The sequence below is a fragment of the Mycteria americana genome, chromosome 3 (assembly GCF_035582795.1).
Source record: "Mycteria americana isolate JAX WOST 10 ecotype Jacksonville Zoo and Gardens chromosome 3, USCA_MyAme_1.0, whole genome shotgun sequence".
Lineage (NCBI taxonomy): Eukaryota > Metazoa > Chordata > Aves > Ciconiiformes > Ciconiidae > Mycteria > Mycteria americana.
Genome location: NC_134367.1, coordinates 41184719 through 41205788, shown reverse-complemented (window position 1 = coordinate 41205788; position 21070 = coordinate 41184719). Strand labels below are relative to the sequence as shown.

At 40.7% G+C, this 21070-nt stretch overlaps 1 protein-coding gene across 1 annotated transcript; it reads right to left on the bottom strand.

Annotated features, from left to right (window-relative positions):
- Nucleotides 1-1594: 1594 nt before the first annotated feature.
- On the bottom strand, nucleotides 1595-21039 carry CFAP206 (cilia and flagella associated protein 206). Its single transcript, XM_075497156.1, has 14 exons — nucleotides 20917-21039; nucleotides 20375-20722; nucleotides 19247-19339; nucleotides 17512-17595; nucleotides 17091-17181; nucleotides 15792-15980; nucleotides 15372-15530; nucleotides 14233-14441; nucleotides 13282-13401; nucleotides 10527-10725; nucleotides 9684-9821; nucleotides 7462-7655; nucleotides 6261-6404; nucleotides 1595-3226 (listed from the first exon to the last, which is right to left on the bottom strand). The coding sequence occupies exons 1-14, from the start codon at nucleotides 21037-21039 to the stop codon at nucleotides 2996-2998; spliced, it is 2322 nt and encodes a 773-aa protein (XP_075353271.1). The 3' UTR covers nucleotides 1595-2995.
- Between the last annotated feature and the right edge of the window lie 31 nt (nucleotides 21040-21070).

The following is a 21070-nucleotide window of genomic DNA, read 5'->3' as shown; positions in this document are numbered from 1 at the left end:
CGGTGCGTCCCTCTCCTGGCAGGCCGTCGGGGCTGCTGACTCTCAGCCTTTACCGATTTTAGCCCGTAAACGAGAAAAAAAGGGAGCGCGCTGGCCAAAAGGGCGGGTGCGGGCACTGTGCGAAGGCAGCGTCACCCCACGGTAGCCTCCGAGCTGCGGCAGGCTGCGGACCGAAGGGGCGGGCGCGGTGTGTCCGGGGGCTGGGTCACCTTCGGGCCCGTAACGGGTGTGGGCAGCCGCGCCGCGGGGCACGCCGTCAGCCCCCGGGGGGAGAGGCTCCGAGCGGGGGCTGGGCGCGGGGGGGGGCGGGCGGGCGGCGCTCCCACGGGGGTGGGGAGGGGAGAGGAGAAGAGAGGGCAGCAGCTTCACTGCCGCGGCGCGGACAGTGCCTTTTCCCGATGTGTGCTGGCCGAATGCACCCGCTTCTACTTATCTGCTTCCCCTCCTGACCCTTATCCGGCTAATTTGTTTCTCCGCGGCGAGCGTGCAAGGGAAGGTGTTTGGGAAGGCGCGGGCCAAGCCGTAGCCGGGAGCTCGGCGGAGCGCCGGGCCGGCCCGGCGCGGCGGGGGACGGCACAGCGGGCTCCCCGGCCAGGCCCGCTCCCCGCGCGGAACGGCCGCCTGGCAGCTGGGACGCTACGGGGGGAGCAGAGGCCGTACAAAATGCCTCGCTTCGGAGAGCGAGGAGGCTGTAAGGGTTTGGAAAGGGAGCGATACTTTAATCTGTGCAGCAACAGGCTGGCGTCAAACCACCAGGTGATTTTAATGACTCTCGATGCATGCAAATTATCGAGTAAAGCTTAAGGAATTCAAGTCAAGTACGCTGCAGTCTACGTATCTCCCGCTGTCTACGTACCTGCCTTGTGCTCCCCAAGCAGCACCATCTAAAAAGGAAAAAGCCCCCAAACCAGCTGTAAATGCAAAGGATGCCGGTGCGCTGCGATGAGCTAGCCTTTGAGTAACCTTAAAGCCTGACAGCGGCAAGCGTTGCGCTTTGTCGCCGAAGCCCTGGCTAGGAGGCTATCGCTGTGTCGCACGGCCTGGCCATCGTGAGTACACTCACCAGTGCACCGGCAGAACCCAAGAACCAGATTCAAATAAAGAAAAACTCAAATTCAAATGGGCATCGACTGAATGTTGTCTCCCCTTTCACATGAATAAAGCCATTTTGAAAAGTAACTTTTCCTTTTTTTCTGAGCTATTTTACTGGTAGTAAACACCCAGGAATCTCACACGTGTATTTCTCATTGCCAGTAGTAAGCTCTTACGTACTGAGATGTTTCTGCCGTGCCAAAACTGAGATTACAGTTGTATTCCCCAGTATTTTACAATACTGCGGTAGCTTCTCCAAGTGGAAAAGAGTAAGTGGGATAAAAGGGATTTTCACTTACCAGTTTTCTTTTAAATAAATGTATTTATGTATTCTTAAAATACCAGTTGGTTGGTTAAAAGTAATAACTTCCACATAAAGGTTCAAAGCAAATGATGATAAAATGGAGATCACAAGAACAAAAAGTATTTAAGAAAGCAGCAACAGGCTATTTTCTCTGAAATAATAAAAAGAGCTGCAGCTGGTAATAGCATTCATGTTTTTATTAATAAATCTAAAAATCAGTGCCAGCTTATTGAAAATCATGGCAGAGCAGCACATCTGGCTGCTACTGATTAGTTTCTTTTCACAACAGAGAAAATCACCTAGTGGAAACCATTTAGCTATGTTTTTTTCTGCGCTCCCCTCCTGCTCCTTTTTTTTTTAATAATGCCTTGTGGATTTGTCCCAGCTGTATAACCTTAAAAAGTGAAGCCAGATAACCTTGGAGACAGTTAAACAAAAAGAGAATGCTGTCCTGCACAATGCCACCAAAAAATCACCCAGTAGCTTGAACCTTCAAGCTTCATTGTCACAAGCTTGCGTAACAATGAGCCAGGAAACCGTGCTGCACCACGCTGCACCTGACCAAAAAAGAGACCTAGAAACCTTAGTAGACCCTATGGCAATCACAGTTGTGCACCTGGACTTTTTGCCGATAATAATTTGTGGAGCTCTTTGTTGTTGTGAAAAGTAGCTCCGTTTTAAAGTACCCTCTCCTTCCACTTGAGAAGATGTTTCATCTTAAAGGTCAAATGATTCAGGTGGTCACAAACAGAAATACTAGCTGCAGTTGCGTTGATCAGACCTGGCACACATTTCACTGCCACAATGAAATAAAGCTAAAAACCTTTTCCTGTTGTGCTTTAGTTTTTCAAGCACAAGTGAAACAGAGCTTTCAAAAAGGTGCCCTGAGGTCAAGTTCCTATGGTTTCCAGTGTTCAGCCAGCACGCTGTTTAGCCAATGAATAGAGACCTAAAAGCCATCCAAGCTAGATTCCCTCCTCTCGACCTCCCTGCCTTGGCCTACACTTGTAACGCGTATTACCCTGCAAAGACGCTTGGGATAACGACAGCGCAAATGGACAGGCCCAAGGACCCAGACTGATCACACTTTGCTAATTTCACCTTCTTGACGATTCTGCTCTAAGGGTGGAGCTGTGACATTCGGGTGGCTCTTGGGATCAGTTTTGTTTCACACCAATGGGAATTATGCCTCGTAGGAGCTGCAGCATTGGCCCCGTATCTCATAAAGGCTATATGTCTTACATTATCCTTTTCACGTACCAAAGATATGGCTCTTAAGGACAGTGTTTCAGCAAGCAATCATTGTATTAAAACCTCAAGAAAATCCCAGAACACATACTACACATTTAAATGTTAGTTTAAGTTAAAGTCTTTGGGGAACATCTTGATTCTAAATTGCTTTTTAAAATCTGGGTGTTTCAGGCTTATCATTTCTATCACTTAATGCCAGTCAGCAGCCCCAACAGATAAGGTAAATGAAATAAATCAACTGCTCCTGGAATCAACAGACACAGTAAAATCTTTTGTATCTTAATTCAGATATATGCAGGGATTTTTATATATACATTCAATATATATCTTTACGTTTCTCACTTTCACTTAGGCTTCATCTACTGCTCTTGTTAAGTCTACTTCGACCATATGAGTAGTAGGAGATGATCCTCCTCGGAGACCTTCCAAGAAAATCTGTGGTCTGGGTACATTGCTTGAGTTGTCACGTTTAGTCTGGGTGCTAACATCTTTTGGCAAGTACACTTGGGTGGAGTTCTCTCTTCTCATATAGCTGAGATCAGTCTGCATGGCGTGAGTTAATTTGCGGCGCAAATTGGCCTAAAGACACAAAAAGAATCAGATTAAGCAAAATTTTGTTTGAACGTTTTAGCACTTGTGTGTACTTAGGTGTGTTTGTATATTTTACATCTATGGGCTTCACAAACCTGGAACATGGCTCACACCCTACTGTCAATACACGGTTGCAACTGTGATTTGATACCTCCTGACCTAACAGGATGTGTGACCAGCACTGTATGTAGCCCACACAATTTTAACTCAGCCTCTTACTGCTTTCCTGTTTTCCTTTGGTCACTGTGCTTCAAATTTCGTGAAATGCTGGAGCCTTTATTTTGTGAGAATAAAATGTTGTTTTCATGTTAAGCTTTTCCAGCACTTCAAATTAAATTTCAATCAGTCTGAAAGCACACTGGATGGGATGGCAGGCAGATAAATTGCTTTGGGCATCTGAAACAAGCTTGAGGATCCCAAACATTGTGGATAACCAAACTACAGGATTAAGCCTTTGTCTGGTTTCAAACCAAATGTAATAAGGTTTAGGTGTTGGTGTCACAAAGTACCAGGTAAAAGGGAAAAAATGCCTTCTTTCAAAACATTGCTTATTAACCCCTTGGCAAGGGGCGAAAGGTAAGGTAATTTATCATTAAAGCTCTGTTTAATCACAGAAACTGCACAACAAAACCACTTCTCACAAAGTTAATATTACAAAGTCAGCACTTGAAACAACAAAATGTTCCTTATTCCAGTAAGCCTTCTATGTCAGCAATGATGTAAAAATGCTGTAAATCATACGACATAATGTTGTCATCGAAACATACAAAATCCAGGCTCATGTGGTCGGATCCAAACCCCTACATGTAAGTGAGAAAGTCCCTGGAGTCCAGTCCAGTCAGCACAGACTGGAGTCAGTGGAAGCTGGAGAGTGATGAAGTTGGCCAAATTCGGTGTGCGTATCAGCGTGAGTCAAAATATGTTCCAGACGCCACTAGCTAGGTCTCTATCAACTGGAATGGAAGTTGAAGCACCTATATGTAGACACATTTTGATATCTTAATCTACAACTGAATCTTATGCACAGTGTCATCAAGGAAAATACAGAAAAGAACAATAAGGAATTTACAGAAGAGATGGCATGGAAAGAAAGACAATATTTTAGTCTTTTTTTCTGAGGGTTTTAAGGACACAACAAGAGCAGGCATGAGATACTGTTTCTCTGTTAAGTTTATCCCTCTTGAAAACTGAATGTATGCTATTGCAAGGAACTATGCTTGCACAGAAAACAAATGTGCACTGAAAATTTTACTTCTAACATCAAATAGGTGTTCTAACAAACTTATATTTTAACACTTCCTATCACTGCAAGTTTTCTGGCTAAGTATGAACAACAGAAAAAAAAGCCAAGGCGTCTGAGCTCATCCTCTAACAAAACCCACAAATATGTCTGATGCTCCCCTAAAAGTATCAATTCACAGATGCATCGGTAAGCTATTTCTGTTATTTTAGCACTTGGATTCTAAACATTGTATCACCTCCATATTACAAATTCAGCATAGTCACTGTAGACAAAACACTTCTGCATGCATCTGGGATTTTTTGTTTCAACCCAGCATCACTAATCTCCCGTATGGACAGCTGAGGCTACAACACCCTTAGTATTTTAAAGTACTTTCTCTAAATATTTCAAATTAATGAGCTACAAATTTGCTTGTGAATGGTCTTCATGCTCAGCTATTGGAAAACATCCACCTTTGCTTACGCTAAAGAGAAACCACTGACCACATCTTACATTTATTTATGTACTTTTGTCCATTACAGAAGCAAAGGAGGCTTTTAGCTAGGCCTCTTGTAAACCTAATTGGCTTCTTTATATACCTCAGTAACAACTATTACTTAGAATCCTTTATAAGCCAGTTAACACTGGCAAGACTTCTCAGTCCAAAATTTTGTTTTCCTCTTATAATGTTGGAGATTTCATGGCAAAAAGAACAGCAGAAAGGAAACAGGCTGCACAGTAGAACACAGGCCTCCGTAGTGCATCTGTTTGCAGAAAAAAATAATCAACCCTGCAGTATTCTGTGTCCAGTTGATATTGGTAACTGCAATATTCCCTGTACTCAGAAGTTCATTTTGACTGAATAGTGAAAATCAGGTGCTATACCTTGACAACTGCATGTGCTGGCAAACCATAGAAAGAAGCTTTTAAAATATATACTGTTACTTTAAAAGCTTTTATGTACATGGCTAACCTTCTGTGGACAGACTGTGATTTCCAATCCATCAGGGATCATCATGGTAGTATAACAAACATGTCCTCTGGATTATATATACAACACAAAACCTACTCGCTCTGTTTCTTACCTCTCTGGATTGGTCCTACATGAAAGAGGGATTTTTTTTTTTTTTTTCCAAAAAAGCACAATTGGTTTTAGCAAACATGAAGAGTCAGGATAAAATGAAAAATATTTCATTATGCAAAAAAAAAGGACAAAAAAAAAGGCCTCATGCTTTGATACCTTTCAAGGATGGATAAGTTAGCTCAAAGAAAGCTTCTGCAGGGTCAAACACATCCAAAGGTATTCCTAACCATTCTGTCTGCCAGTTACTACATTTTTCCTCTTCTTACTTCATGGTGATGAATATTAATATAAATTGCTCAACTTGCAACAAAGTTTTGCCTGACCCAAACCTTCCTGCAACTTTTTTTTACAAAGAAAGTATATAGCAATATCTTCAAACTTTAAATTTATTTGAGTGTAGAGAAACAACTTAAAAATTCAATGCTAATCAACAAACTCTTATTACTTAAAGAAGGCAAATGAAAACTTTGGAATGAATGGACATGGCAGTGGAAGCACTGCTCAAAAAATTGGGGAAAAATATGGAAAAAGTGGGAGAATAAGAAAGTCTAGAAATACGGAGAGAAAATACCTGGAAAAAAAAAATTGAGCCAGTTGTAACAGAAGTGTGCATCTTTGAATAAGGTTAGACTTATGTTGCAAGGAACAAAAGTTTACAATAACTTATTCTGTACTTTGTTATCCAATAATGAAAATCTGGTAATAACAATACAAACCAATTTTATAGCTTTCCTTCTCAGTTCCCATTCATTCCATTCATAGGACGACACAATAGTTGGAGGCAAGATATGAGTATCAGTTTGAGTACTGCTGTCACATTTTGTGGTTGGTTTCATCAAACATTTGTCAGCATTTCTGGCCTGGATGAAAAAAAAAACAAAACCAAACAAGGCATTAATGAGAAGAGTACAGACATCTATGAAAAACAGCGTATGGATATACTACTTCTTAAAAGCAGATGAAAACCTGCAAACTTGCAAACCGCAAGTGGATAATGATTTTTACATTAAAAATATTTTTGCTCCCCCTGCCCCTGCTAAAAAAGAGGAAACCATTAAGTATTTGATGGATTTAATTTCTGACAGAAACCCCTTTAGGCAGAGGCCACAGCTGAATTTCAGACTTCCACATCCCAGGTGAGTGCTTTAATCATTGGATTTTGATAAAAGGGGATCCCACCACCACCACCCGTATTTTATTATGCAGGGACCTCAGTTTATCTTTATGAATCGACTACAAATCACAAATCATAATCAGGAGAAGTGCTTACATCTCCGCCAGAGCCAGGTTATAAACCGTATCTTTCTCACCAAGGGCCAGTTCAAGACTACATCCTTTGTATTGCTAGGGACCTAGAATTCACAATGTATCACAGAGAATGTCTATGAATCCAAACCAAGTCTTTGGATTTCACGTGGTAGCACTGTTGTCACTGTCGCATTCATTATTAATAAATGCCCTTTCATTTTGTAATATATTCTATAATTCCTGTCCCCAGATATCACTACATCCTCATCCAGCACATACTGATGAACTGCTGAGCTAAAGCTCCAGGTAATATGGTAGCTAGCTTATCTTCTATTGCATTTATTGACTGTCCCTTAAGCTACTTTTGCAAAAATGAGGAAAAGAAACATCATACGTGATCTTCCTAGGCTAAGGACGAACAGCTTTTACTGCTGCCACAGTCCTTTGGCTCTACATATTCTCCTATGAAGAGATAAGGTGAGAACAACATTAAGGGAAAATGTTTCTTATCAACACCCTGAAGACCTGGAAAAGATAGACCTTCAGACATTCTGTGTGATAGGCAGGTGATTATACTTGTTTTCTAAAGATGGGTATTATCTATTCTCTTTATGTTCTAGAAAGGACAGACCAACCAGTGACCCAACAAGAGGCATGGGCAATCTGTACCTGTGCATATGGAGCAAGGTATTCAAACTGATGACGAAGCTTGAGCAGTTGAATTAGCTCTGCGTGTTCTTTTGCTTTTTCTACATTCAGTTGAATGAACTTATCTGGATCTTGAGCAAAGAAGTATGCAGCTTCTTTGGAACTGAAAACATAACATCTCTCTTTGTGCTTCAAAATTCCAATAGCAGGATTTCCTAAAAAACCCCAAAACAAACCCCACAAAATAAAATAGCAAACAGTATGATATGCAATACCAAAGACATTTGTCTGTGGTACACAAGATTCTGTGTTTCCTTCAAGTCAGTTTCACTTCCTTTTTTTACGAAATCAGAATAAATCCCTGAAAGTAAGCTTTTTAAAAATAGAAAAGCCTATTTTGTTAAGGCAGTACAACTGCTTTTGATCAGTTCACATCCAGCATGCCTTAGTGCATGTCTGTCAGAAGAACAACAGATAAAACACCTACAGCAAAGGCATAAGAAAACATTGCCCATATCCACAAATGTTTCCCCTATAATCTCCAGCAAATATTTGATTGCAGATCAGCAGTCCATTTATACCAAAGGGCATAACACTGAAATTAACTGAAGAAGCAGATGAAGCAGCTGACAAGCTGGACAATAAATTAACAGAGAAAATGTCTTTAAAGGCCAAATAACTTATATAGGAAAACACAAATTGAGCTCAAGGACAGTGACAGGCTCTGCTTCAGCTGTCATTGCCTAGGAAAGACCTAGAATCATCACAGATAGTGCCTTGAAAATACTAAATGGCACTACTGAGTGGCAATCAAAAAAGCAAAAAGAATGTCAGGAATTATTAGGATGCAAACAGAAGGAGAGAAAAAAACAACACTATAACAACCTATATGCTACATTTGTAGTACTACATTTTGTTCCAACACAACAGAGTAAGAAAAAGTAAAAAGAAGGGAGTTGGGAGTGATCAGAGGCTTGGATACCTTTCACAGAAGGAGGGGTTAAAGAAAGAGGCCTCTTCAGCATTAAAAAGAAGCAACTGAAGAGAAATAATATGATATGGGGTTATAAAACCATGAATTATGTGCAATATAAAATTACTATTTTCTAATTTTCCTAATAGAAAGGCTATCAGGTCCTTGATGAAATTATCAAGCCAGAGCTTAAAACCATCTCAAAGAGAGGTACCTTTTCATAGTATATATAATTATAATTGTGGGACTCTTTGACAATAAGAATATCCCATGGCAAACTCTAAATGGATTCAAAAAGCACTTAGATAAATGAAAAACCTCTGTCAAGGATTATTCAACAGAAAGGTACAGGCACAACATTTATCTGAGGAAATCCCATAACCACTGACTGCTACAACAGGGAAGGATATAATTAAGGAATGATCATTCCTACTTGATTTCTCATAATCTTCAAGTGTTCATGACTGACCACATCCAGAAATTGGATACAGGCTAGAGAGACCTGCAGTCCAACCCAGGACAGCTGTTCTCATATGCAATACTACATAAGTGTAAGTAATTTACATTGCCGTTGAAGTATCTATTTTTTTAATACTGCCAAGAAATGGCAGTATTTTCCTCCCAACCTCCTGTAGGTTTAAGAAAGTTCTATATGGATGAGTTCTATAAAGGATAGGGAGACAGAAAACATGAACTAATGGGGTAGCTGAAATAAGGCTTGCTTTCAAGACAAATGACCCTAGAACAACAACAAAAAAAATTCCCACGATTAGTTGACTTAATCAAGTGCATTTTTGCATTCTTTTCAGAGAAGATTTTTGGTACTTTATATCCACTGTTTAAATATACAGATGATGTAGGCATGAGTAGGTCTGTTTGCAACAGACAGATACACAAAATAGAAGGAATGACCGTTTTCTTATGCCTGTATTAAAACACATTAACAACAATAAACAAGCCTGTGTAGGTTACACAGATGCACATATAGCAGGAGGAAACATTCATGTATCCCATCTTGTTCTGCCTCTGCTTGCTCATGCCTACTTTCTCTTGAAGCCCTCCTACCTTCTATTTAGGGCAGTTTATTTGTGTATTTTTAAAAGAAAAATACTTTAACAGTGGAAATAAGTTATCTGAGGTGAAAATTACAAGCATGAAAATACAGTACTCCAGCTTTGATGTAAGAGGATGCATTCAGAACATGTCTTTACATTTTCACTAGTATTTGTGTACACAGAAAGTATGGAAAAGACCTAACTACAAAGCATACCTGGGAGGGTGAAGCCTTTCACACCAATTGCATGTGCACAGAAACCATGGTACTGGATTAGCAACTGGTCAAAATTATCAGTAGTCTCTGGAAAAAGCCATTCTTGGTTCTTGAAATCAGAAACATTCACTCTGATTCCTAAGAAAAGGTTTAACAAAGGAAGGATTTCAGTAACAAAACATCAGATGTTTAAAATAGAATAATGTCACAGGATGACCGGATTACTGCGCTCTTCACAGGATGACCTGCAGTGCCAAGATCCCAAAAGCCAAACTTTAGGCCTGCCTTAAGAGAGATCCTACTGAAAAATCAGTCCTGCAGAAGCCTTCTTTAGTAGCATTAGTTTTCTTTGGAACAGGGGATGGCAACAGGAAGGTAATATCTTATTCTTCTATTTTGTTTTCACCCACTCATGCATTACAAATCCCCTGGAGTACAACTTGGTTACTAGGGATACCATCTTACAAATACTTCTGGTAACCAAAGCCCCATTAAATTAGCTTTTTTATTCCTCCCTCCATTTCAGAAGTTCTGAAAGGTATAAAAAGACATTAAAAACCTTGAGAAATGTCAAAAAAATGTAGAAATATTATTCACTGACCATTCTGCCATTTTTATAAGGTATGTTTGTATCTAGTAGGTATATTTTAATTTTATATATAAAAATAAAAGCCCAAACTACACTACATGAAAAATAAATCCACACACTTCAAGACTCATTTTCATTTACTGTGCAAATTCTGGTTATTAAAAAAATCAATGTGTAGCACCTTCTGTAAATAAAATTCAAACCACAAAATTTTGGAAAATTAAAGAAAACAAAAAAGTAGTAACTTTCAGTACCCATGGTTTCTCTTATCCTTTCCTCATCACTTTTCACAGTCACTCCTTCCAGAAGAGACGTTAGCACTTCCTCAGGAAAAAGCTGTGATTGGATTTCCGAGAACTGTTGGAGATTGTTAGTCATATTTGTGAGGAAGCTTAGCAGTAGTATCTCATCCTGAAAGCCGGTCCAGAGGTTAGAAAGTGCAACAAAGAGAGGCTAGAAAATAAAGAAAATTATCTGAAATCCAGATTTGTTTTACATCTGCAGCGTAACTCAAGTGCCATGCACAACAATCCCTGATATGAACAAAGCGGGGCTGATCTCCAAGGCCTTCAGCATCCAGAAATTCCAGGGGAACTCCTGGGCATTGTAAGAGGAGCTCCCATCATGTATGCCCAAAGCACGTACGTCCAGCATGTATGCCCATGGGCCAGAATGGTACTTTTCTACATTTTACTCCAAAGCCTTTCCCCAATATGTTACTCTGAGACCATGCTTGGAATTGAGCGCTTCACTGACAATACAGTTTTATAACTGAAAATAAGGTGTACAGGAATAAGAGGGACCAGAAGAAATGCACCTGGTTAACTACCAAATGAAGTAAAACCACACCTATACGTACAAACTATCAGGCTTTGTTATTTTGTCTGCCCTGCTTCCAGAGTGACTTAGTACCACAGCCCCCAAGCCATCATGTGTGTCAAATTAATGGTGTGCAAGCTTCTGCAGAGTGGTATGAGGTTCAGGACAAAACTGGAAGCTGCCATTCCCAGCAGCGATGCTGACATACAGGTGTACACACATACAGAAGCCTACGAGCTTTGAGTATAAATGCTGATTTCAATGACAGTGACATAAAATGTGCCCTGTTACATCTAAACACACAGAGCGTTTACGGGAAGAGATTCAACAAATCTGAAATGGATGCTAACAACATTATATTTTATTCACGTTAACAATATTATTATAAGAACAGCCAACTGAGTCAGCTCTGGAATTCATCTGCATCACTAACACTGTGGAAATGTTATGGTTACAAAAACGGAAGAAACTAAAGGAAGGGCAGCGAGATCAAAATCATTCTTACTAAAATAAACAAAGAATATTAATGAAATCTACTCTGTTTCCTAAAACAAATGTTTACCACAAATATAGGCCTTATCCTATGGTTTTTAAAAGGCAGAATGCCCTGATTCTCTACATTTGTAGAGGAAGCTTCTCAGCAACTAGCTGAGAACAAGACAAGAAGAACTATTTAAAAAGTGTGTTTAATAGAAAACTATTAAAAAAGGCAGAGGAATCTCTACCTGCAAAAGACCTGAAATCAAAAGACATTATATGTTCTGTCTTCAGCAGAGAAGAGAAAACAACTAACCAACCTGAAGAGAGAAGAAAAACTAGGAAGGAAGCAGACAACAGCAGACAGCTTCTAGGGAAAAGGGTAACGTGTATCAGTCACTTAAGCCCCACGAAGATACAGAAGAAGAGAAAAAACTGCTTTGAGCAGCTGGACGACAGGAGAAAATGTTCTCCAAATGAGAACATCTGGCTTATAAAATCACAAGCACACATAAACTGAAGTGTCAGATCACATCTGAGATGTACCTCAGTTCAAGTGCCGTTCCCATGAGTTTCCAGCTCAGATGCCCTTACAGGAAGTGTAAAAAATATTCTGAGTAGGTGGTGGGGGCATGATCTTCCTTCCTCCTTCCTCCATAGTAGACTTTATTTTGCTTTCTAATTATTTGTTTAAAAGGATGAAATATAACCTAACATATGGATGAACTGCATGCTAGTTCAACAGCTAACTACAAGGAATTAAAATGACAGACATCACACAAAATAATGAGCTCTTCCATGAAAAGCAAATTAAATGAAGCTGGTTTCTGACATATTTCTCTCCCATTTCCTTTACACCATGCCATCATAACAATCCCAGGTTTTCACAGGGTCATCGAGCACCCTCCTTCACAATACCTGCAGTTTGCATCACTCATTCCCTCTTCCTCCAACACCTCCCTCCCACGTCCTGTAGCTCTCAACTAAGGGTGAAACAGTACAGAACATCAATCATGCAGAGGTACATGGCTGCTCACTGGCCAGACAGCACACAAACCAGCAGGTAATTGTGGCATTCCCATTTCAGACTCGATCTTAGGAGGGCTCTAACTGTGTCTCTCTAGTTGCTTGTTTTTCACAAAACTTGCAGAAAATGACATATTTCGAGATCTCCGGACTCTCACAAATTTGACTGAAACTGGCCAACAGGTGCAGAAGCTATTGGGAGGGACAAAGAGGCTGAAACCCCCATCACAGAAACCTGATTTCTTTAGAAAAATCATATCAAGGAGTCATACTGTAATTACAGGAATTGCTATCTGAAAGGACTTTAAGAGAATCACACTCTTGATGTGCTGTTATCTGTCATCATTGTGTTCTTACTATTTCTGCAAGAAACAGGAGAATATTTACACAAACCAGGAAAATATCACTGTAAATCTACAGATACTGACAAATGACTCTACGCTTACAGTAAAATACCATTTAATTCTTTCTCCTCCTCTTTGTACCTTGCTTTTCTTTTACCTTGAGATCAAGTCTTTTAGTTTAATTGCCCCTTCAAAAATCACAGATGCTGCTATAGTAGAGAGAAAATAATGTAGCCTTTTTCTTAACACAAACTATACATAAATACACTGGTAAAGTATTTTGTAATATTTTACAATTTTTTTACAATTAAGCAGAAATAGGTTTCCCATTCAAAATACTTACAAAAACTTCTTTGGTATCTATGGAAACCTTATTCTGCACTGTGTTTTTCAGCTGCTCCATTGTTGCTGCAAACTGCACATTCATCTTTTCAACTTCTTGAGCACTTGTAATTGCATCAGACTGGAAAGAGAACTTACTTCAGGTAGGAAGTATGACAGTTAAAAAATCAAGCATTTGGTAATAAGTATCTGCTTGCATCTCTTCATTCAACTGTTTTCAGACAACTGTTTTAAGGAACGAAATGCACCCTAACTTTCCACAAAATACATTTTTCCTTAAGTGTTCAGGCATAAAACCAGGTGCTTCTGTCAATCATATACTAGTAATTTTTATAGAAAACCTCTACATTTTTATAATGAAGAAAACTGAAAAAAATTTAAAAGATAAATATTTTTCCAAGCTTTATGATATACAGGAAAAACTAATAAAATCCTGCAGTTTCTCAAAAGACAAATGAAAAGGTCTTCATAAACAAAACAAGTTTAAAGACTTTAAATCGTATTCTTCAAAGACTTCTGATGACTCCATATGTGTTGGGGATGTCTGCAGACTAAAACTGAGGTGATTTATGGATTAAATGAGATTTTTTCTCTCATGCCTTTTGGGGCAGAGTGACTATCAATATGCAAGCAAGAAAAAAGTCCTACTTTTTTAGTCTTTTGTTAATGAAATTAAACCAAAAAAGGAAACCTCCAGAAATGAAATGGAAGCACAGTCGCATTGCAGCAAACAATTAATTCATTTTGTGTTTTACCTGACAGTAGCCAAACCCAGCCAGTTATGTACCAAGTTCAGCATGACAGATGATGTAGGTTCTCATAGATTGAGATAAATCTTATTTCATTTATTTCTGAATATTTTTTCTTGTATTTCTGTCCTGTACAAATAGGTAACTTGAAGACATTCCATCTGCAATAAAAACCCACAGGATATAACATGATGGTATCTCACCAGAAGGATGCAAAGGAAGGCCTCATATTGTCTCACATTGAACAGTGCTTCTTTTAATTTAAAAGTACTAAGCCGTGTATGTCTGTGTTGGTCTTCCTGCATAGATTCCAACAGAGCTGTGTACCGGTGGGCTAGCATATGGCAAGTATTAAGACCTCCATCAACAGTCCGTGTAGCTGACGGAATGGCTTCATTCAGAATGGCTGGCACTGTTTATACAGAATAAATATGAGATACATATAAAAAGAATTATTTAAATCATTAGCAAAAGATTACAGTGCAGTATTTGAGCAAAGAAGACTTCCAATAACATTTCTAAATTTTGTCCTTATATTCATGCATTTCCAAATGCTTGCATACGAGATCCAACCACTGTATCTTACTAGTCAAGTGGTTCCAAACAGTCAGAATTACAGGTGTGGAAATATCACACACAGCCAAGTCAAGGACTGTGAGAAAACTTGCTTTATAGTAGATGCAGTTCAGTTGATACTACTGACATGGGTTTCCTGAGAGACTTCAGGCAATATGCACAATTTTCATTTCTCAGTTTCCTCTAAAACTGGGCTGCAGACCTTTCTTACAAAGAAGTCTCCACACTGAGCTACAATACTACATGCATATTCACAAAAACATTTCCACTGGCAAGGATTCAAAATGCAAAAGATTTTTGAGAACATGTTAAGAATCTGAACAGGTTACTCTAAATTATCAGAATACCGATAATGCCCCAGCACCTTTTATAACTTCTCATTACACATATGCAACAGAAAATTGTAATTGGATTGACAGTGTCCTTTCAAGATTTTAATTAAGTGCTTTTAAAGGCAAACATTACATATTTAATTCACTTAATGGCAAGGGATCAGGGGAAAGTTATCATGAGGTAAATTAGTGCATGAAGTTAATACATATAATCCTTCCACATCAACCGTATAGGACTCCCTCTTAGCTAAAAAGAAGTAGCCTACATGGAAACCTATACTTAAATACCAAATATGTACTTTTCCTTCAGGTTTACAGACTCTGAGTCAAAGCTGTTTATCTAGAGAGACGGGATATTATTGGAGCCACCCTAGTGAAGAAGGCCAGGAAGAATTAATTGGGAACACACAGCCCAAATGCAGTTGTCTACTTACAGTCATCAATGCTGCTTCCTCCTTTCCTGCATTCCTTGTTGTACAACCGAATTCCTGTGACTAGCATGGCAAGATTTTTCAGCTGTTGCTCTTTGTTCTTCTTACTGAGTGAGATGAAAGTAATCATCTCTGTCTGGGGGAATACACTCTGCAGGGCAGCTACAAGCATTACAAAGGGTGAGAAAACTCTCAATGTGAGGGAACAGAAAATCATTAAACAAGCAAAAATACCCTCTCCTGAACAACTGCAAAAAGTAGCAAATCCATGGCAAATTTAGACTTCAAGGCTGAGCAGTGACAGTTTGGGTAGTAAGCGTTCATCATAGTTTACCACATCTGTATCTAAAGAGCAGCAAAGAGAAGGTAAAATTTTATTTTTTAATAAGAAAAGCCCAATTTCACAGCTGGGAGTTTACTGACCTGTTACCTCCCTGACAACCTCAATATCTGTTGGGGATCCCAGGCCAGACCTCAGCAGCACGTAGCTAACTATCTTTCGATATATATTCTCCATTTCTTCTTGCAGACAAGGACGACTGTCTGTAATATCTCTGACCACAGGAGCCAGCCTTTCCTCCAGGACACGGTGCTGCTCGCTGAGTAATTCAGCTAGGAAAGAAGGATTGTTAGAAAATACTATCTGAATTATTTGGAATTTGGGTTATACAGAGGGTGAAAGTAATTTCCACAGTCAGAGCACCAACTTAAGGTTTTTGAAGCACAGATATGTGGAAGAGATGTTCAAGGTACCATACCATTACAATTAACAACAGTGGAGTTAAACATTAACATAATTAGCATGATTAACACCAGTCAGTAGAGTCCAGAGAACTATTCAGGCCAAATTAAGCAGCTAGTCTCTGGCTCTCTGGACTCCCCTGACTGCAGTAGGACCTAACACACACACATATTTCATGCACACCTGAAGTTACGTGCCCAGATCTGACCACTACTCAGGGTCTCTGAATCTTACTGGACTTATTGAGCTTACTGAGTTTACTGAGTCCAGAATACTTTGGAGCAGCTTTCTAGTTTTGCTAATTTTTGGTTTTAATGCTAACAAGAAAACATTTTCATGACCTCCTCACACAGAAATGTTTACTTTTTGTCTACTCTTGTTCTGTGTCTTCTGTGTCCCAGCCAGCCCTCACTGTCCCATTGAGGTCTGAAGTTACAGCAGAGACATTCTCCCCATTTCATTTAATTTTTCTTCCATATTCCCATTCTCAGACCATATGAAGTTACCACTGATGAGACCAAAACATACTTGGTTAAAACTGTAACTGATTGTTCAAGATTGCTCATCTCAGTTAGGGATATTGATAAAACATCAAATTCTCTTTCAGATACATGAGTGCAGTTCTGGGTACTGGTTCTCTTTCAGATACACAGGTGCAGTGCAAGTTTTTCTTGCTGAAGGCAGCTAGCCACTGCATCTGAAAACATAATTATTCTCAAGCTATCTAATACATAACATTCACTAAATCTCTCAGACAGGATGAGGTGAGTGTACTCTTAAATCTAATGTACATTTTTCCCTACTATATCCATAATGAAACACCATACTCGTATATAGTACATTTCTCCAGGGATTTCTATTTTGCTTTACTGCCAGCAGTTATCTAACAGGAATCATTATTAGCCCTACAGAGAGGGATATTAAACCCTAAACTCAGCATCAACTTCTTCTATGAAAACATTTATTTATATTGAAATTACCTCGGTTTGCATAGTTTGTATCAAAGTAAACTTGCATCTTAATTGTGCTCAGGGATGGGTTTGTTGTGTCAAGCAGCCTGGTAACACAGAGCTAAGAAGAGAGACAGAGAAGTGAGTTCTTTCTCATCACAGGGGAAACATCTGAACTGACAGTGACTATGCTACACGTTTCACAACAGCAGTAGAGCCCCCTCCCTACCACTCTCTTGACATACTGTGAACACTATGAAGTATAAGGCATTTTTTTTACATGAGGAAACACATAGTCCAGTCTTTAGGTACAGAACCATGAGAATAAAGTATCATTAAAATTTTGAAAGTGTTCATATCAAAACAAAATGGCATTTTAGTTACAGGACAGGTAGCAAATAATGCTATAGTCTTAGATAAGTACTGACTTTCAACATCATGTCAGAATTACCTGGATAAGATTTTGCACATCTTTGTTTGTAAGGATTCGATCCACATTAAAGTCATTTCTTGGATCTAAAACAACAGCTTTCACCTAGATTGCCAAAAGAAAGCTATTAATTTACATCTCAACATATACTCTTTGCAACTAACCTTTTTTTTTCTGAAAAATCTGAGATGCAGTCAATATTTCTTGACTATTCTTTTTTTCCAATTCAATCTTTGATAATGAAACAAAGTTACTTCATTTCACATGTGTTGCCAGTTTCAATCTCAGTTCTCAGACATAAGTGGAAAAAGAAAGTCTATTTGTGATGCAAACTTTGCAGAGAAATATTTAAATATAGCTCTTTTAAAAATTTCCTGGAAAAATATTTTTCAAAGTAAAATTTTATAAAAATCTAGCATGGCTGTTTATAGACTTCTCAGTTGGTGTTGCACCCATCAGTATAAACGTTTACCATTTGGATAAAAAAATTCCTAGGGTTCTACATACAGGGAAATATGTGCATGTTTACAACTGGTATGCATGCTGGGTATCTTGCCAGCCACATGCAATAGGTTTTTGCCCATGAAAATTTTCATGCTTACAATTAATATTGCTTTTGATCCCAATGTATTTTTTAAAGGCATGGTGTCGCCTTTAAGAAAAAAAATGGCAGACTAACAGTACTGCCGTGAACCATTCATATACAGGTTTACCAAGAGCTGATTCTGTTCTTATACCATCAATAAAGAAAGAACCTAGCTCCATCTTTCTGCAAACACAGCTTTGCAGATGCATTCAGACTATATTCTGCAGCGGTGCCATTGTATCCTAAGATGAGATGCCAAAGTGTATGTTTTTTAGGATACTTATAGTTGTCTACCAAGGACAACACTGAGATTGATTAAATTTCATTTTAGTTTAAGTGGGATCCAAGCCCACTCCTTCATATATTCAGCCCATTTATACCACCTGGCCCAGCCTAAACAGAGAAACAAACAAAAGAATCCATCACAATAGAGGGAAGAGGTAAACGTCAAAGAATAAATATAGCTGCTGCAATAAACATTCACTTGTGCATCATGCCTTTTTGTTCATTTATGAAAGAGTGGGAAGAAATGTTATTAAAGCTTGGGAACATTTCTCATTTTCACTTTAGAAAGAAAAAATCGTTTATCTGCCTCTAGAAGTAAACTGAGGGAGACCTCTGAGCTGGAGTTCAAAGAGGTCCCAGGACTCAGGACCTGCAGCCTTTTCAGGGCCTTATATTCGCATAGATAGCATTTCAGAGGAATTAAGTACTTTTTCAGGTTTTTAGGACCCTACACTGAACACCCCAATGCAGGCTATCAGAAGCTGAGCTGTTTCGAAGTTCAACTCACCCCCAAAAGCCTCAGCTGCCACCATCCCAGCCTGGGCAGGCTGCCATGGAGCTGCCATTTGAGGTTCGTTGACTTCTAAGACCAAAGGAATGATTTATGTCCTCGCTTCACATCATTCAGCCCAAGCAGTGTCAGTCAGCGACTTCAGGGGAACTATTCATCATATGTAAAATTAAGCCCCTACCTCACAAAAGCCTTAAAACCTGTTTGAGCTGCCAAGCTACAGGCACCCAGGTTTGAAACTTCTGATCTATATGCTATCAACACACATTTATCTTAATATTTTACGGATCACAACAGAATTTGAACGTGATTAGAAAAACAACCAGATGAAATAATAATTAAAAAATCACCCTAAACATTTAATTTGCGCTTACCATGAACGCCACCAAGGTTTCAGAAATAGTTTGTCCCTGGGCGGCGCATTCTTGCCCGATTTCGCGAACGATTTTCTTGATGACACTTTCGGTCTGGTCGCAAGACATACTGGACAAACACGCACGTTAACGGGATTAACATTTATTTAAGATTTCGCGTGCGTCTTTCAACGTTTCTCCTCAAGAGGCTGAGGGTCCCTCTGGCCCCGGTACCGCCGGCCGGGGAGCCGCCCGCCGCCCAGCAGCCCCCTCGGCCCCGCCGCTCCCACACCGTCGCCGCTGGTCGGGGCACCCCCCCTCCCCACCCCGCAGCGCTCCCACCGCCCCGGGCACCCCCAAAACCTCCCGCTCTCACCTGCCCCCCCCCCCGCCCCGGCCCGGCCGGCGGCAAACGGCGAGAGCGGCCCGCAGGCGGGCGCCCGCCGCCCGCCGTTGCCATGGGGACGCGGCGCGGCCCAACCTCGGCCGCTGCCGCCGCGGGGGGAGCGCTGTGGGTGCGCGCGTGGAGGTGCGCGCGCGTGCACCTGCGTGGTACCCCTCTGCCTACGCAGAACGTGCGCTTGCATACGACGCAGAGGTGCACGTAGAGAAATACGTGTTTATCAGAATACGTGTGTGTGTGTGTACGTACAAAGCATATATACATACCTGCCTGCATACGTTCCGAACGCATGCATACAGAGGCGTAGGAATACATGTATATCTGTACATAAACATCTATATGTGCACACAAACCATGCATGTGAATGTCTACAGCTATATGTAGGTATGCATAAATATACATACGTATGTAGGTATAAACATACATACCACACATACGTATAGGTACCTAAATATATACAATATATAGGTATATGAATAGGCAAAATGTGTATATGGATGTATATGTACATGCAAAACATATATAGGGATATGTAAATATGTATATATACACATAAACATGTATATGTGTATACAAAACAAAGAAGTATATGTGTATATACATGTACATATATATGTGTATATGTATGCACATACAAAACATACACAGATATCTTCCAAAGGAGCTTATGAGGGTAGGAGGAGGCAGGAAGAGCAGCCAGCACAGCTTTATGATTTATTTCTTTGTATATTCTCTGTTTTATTTACAGCTCCTCGGGCTGGAGCTGCCGGCGGTGGCGGGGCAGCCTGGCAGAGGCGGTGCCGCAGACAGAGGCTCTGCTGGGCACAGAGGAGCTGGCAGGACAGCTCCTCCATAGTGGGCTCCTCGGCGGCCAGCCAGTCCGTCGGCACCAGGGCATAGGCGTAGGCCGGCATCGCGCCCCGCACCAGTTGCCGCCACACAGCCTGCGAGCACCGGACGTTGTCTGGGTCTTTGGAGACCTGGTCGTTGTCCAGGTTGCTGTAGACCACCTTCCTCCACAGTGGTCCACTTCCCCTGGTAGATCCTCCTTGGAGGGATACATCTTCATGCCCCAGAGGAGCTGCCTCTGGAGGCTGTGGGCGGCAGGCCCCCTCCTGATCTCTCGGCACCGGAGCAGCCGGGCAGCAAGCCACTCACCCGGCTGGCGGGTGAAATCTGTCCGCACCTCTCACACCTCGCCGGGGAAGAGGCAACGGGCGTTTTCCGCCTCCTGGCTGCCTCCTGTCACCCCCCGGGGCTGCCCCACTCCCTCTGCCTCCTCCCTCACCAACGGGGTGGACCTCTGCTTCCGCTGCTTCTCCTCGGAGGTAGCCGACAGCCGGGTCTCTGTGGTAGCCAACAGCTGGGTCTCTGTGGTAGCCAACAGCCAGGTCTCTGCTTCAGCCGCCATGTCCGTTTGCACGTGCTTGGATGCAGAGGCC

Excerpts from the sequence above, each read along its gene's own strand:
- CFAP206 (XM_075497156.1), bottom strand. The coding sequence starts at position 21,039 with ATGGCGGCTGAAGCAGAGACCTGGCTGTTGGCTACCACAGAGACCCAG. Across the intron at positions 17,182-17,511 it reads ATGTGCAAAATCTTATCCAG|CTCTGTGTTACCAGGCTGCT; the intron begins GTAATTCTGACA and ends CTCTCTTCTTAG. Across the intron at positions 14,442-15,371 it reads AGGAAGCAGCATTGATGACT|TGCCAGCCATTCTGAATGAA; the intron begins GTAAGTAGACAA and ends CTGTATAAACAG.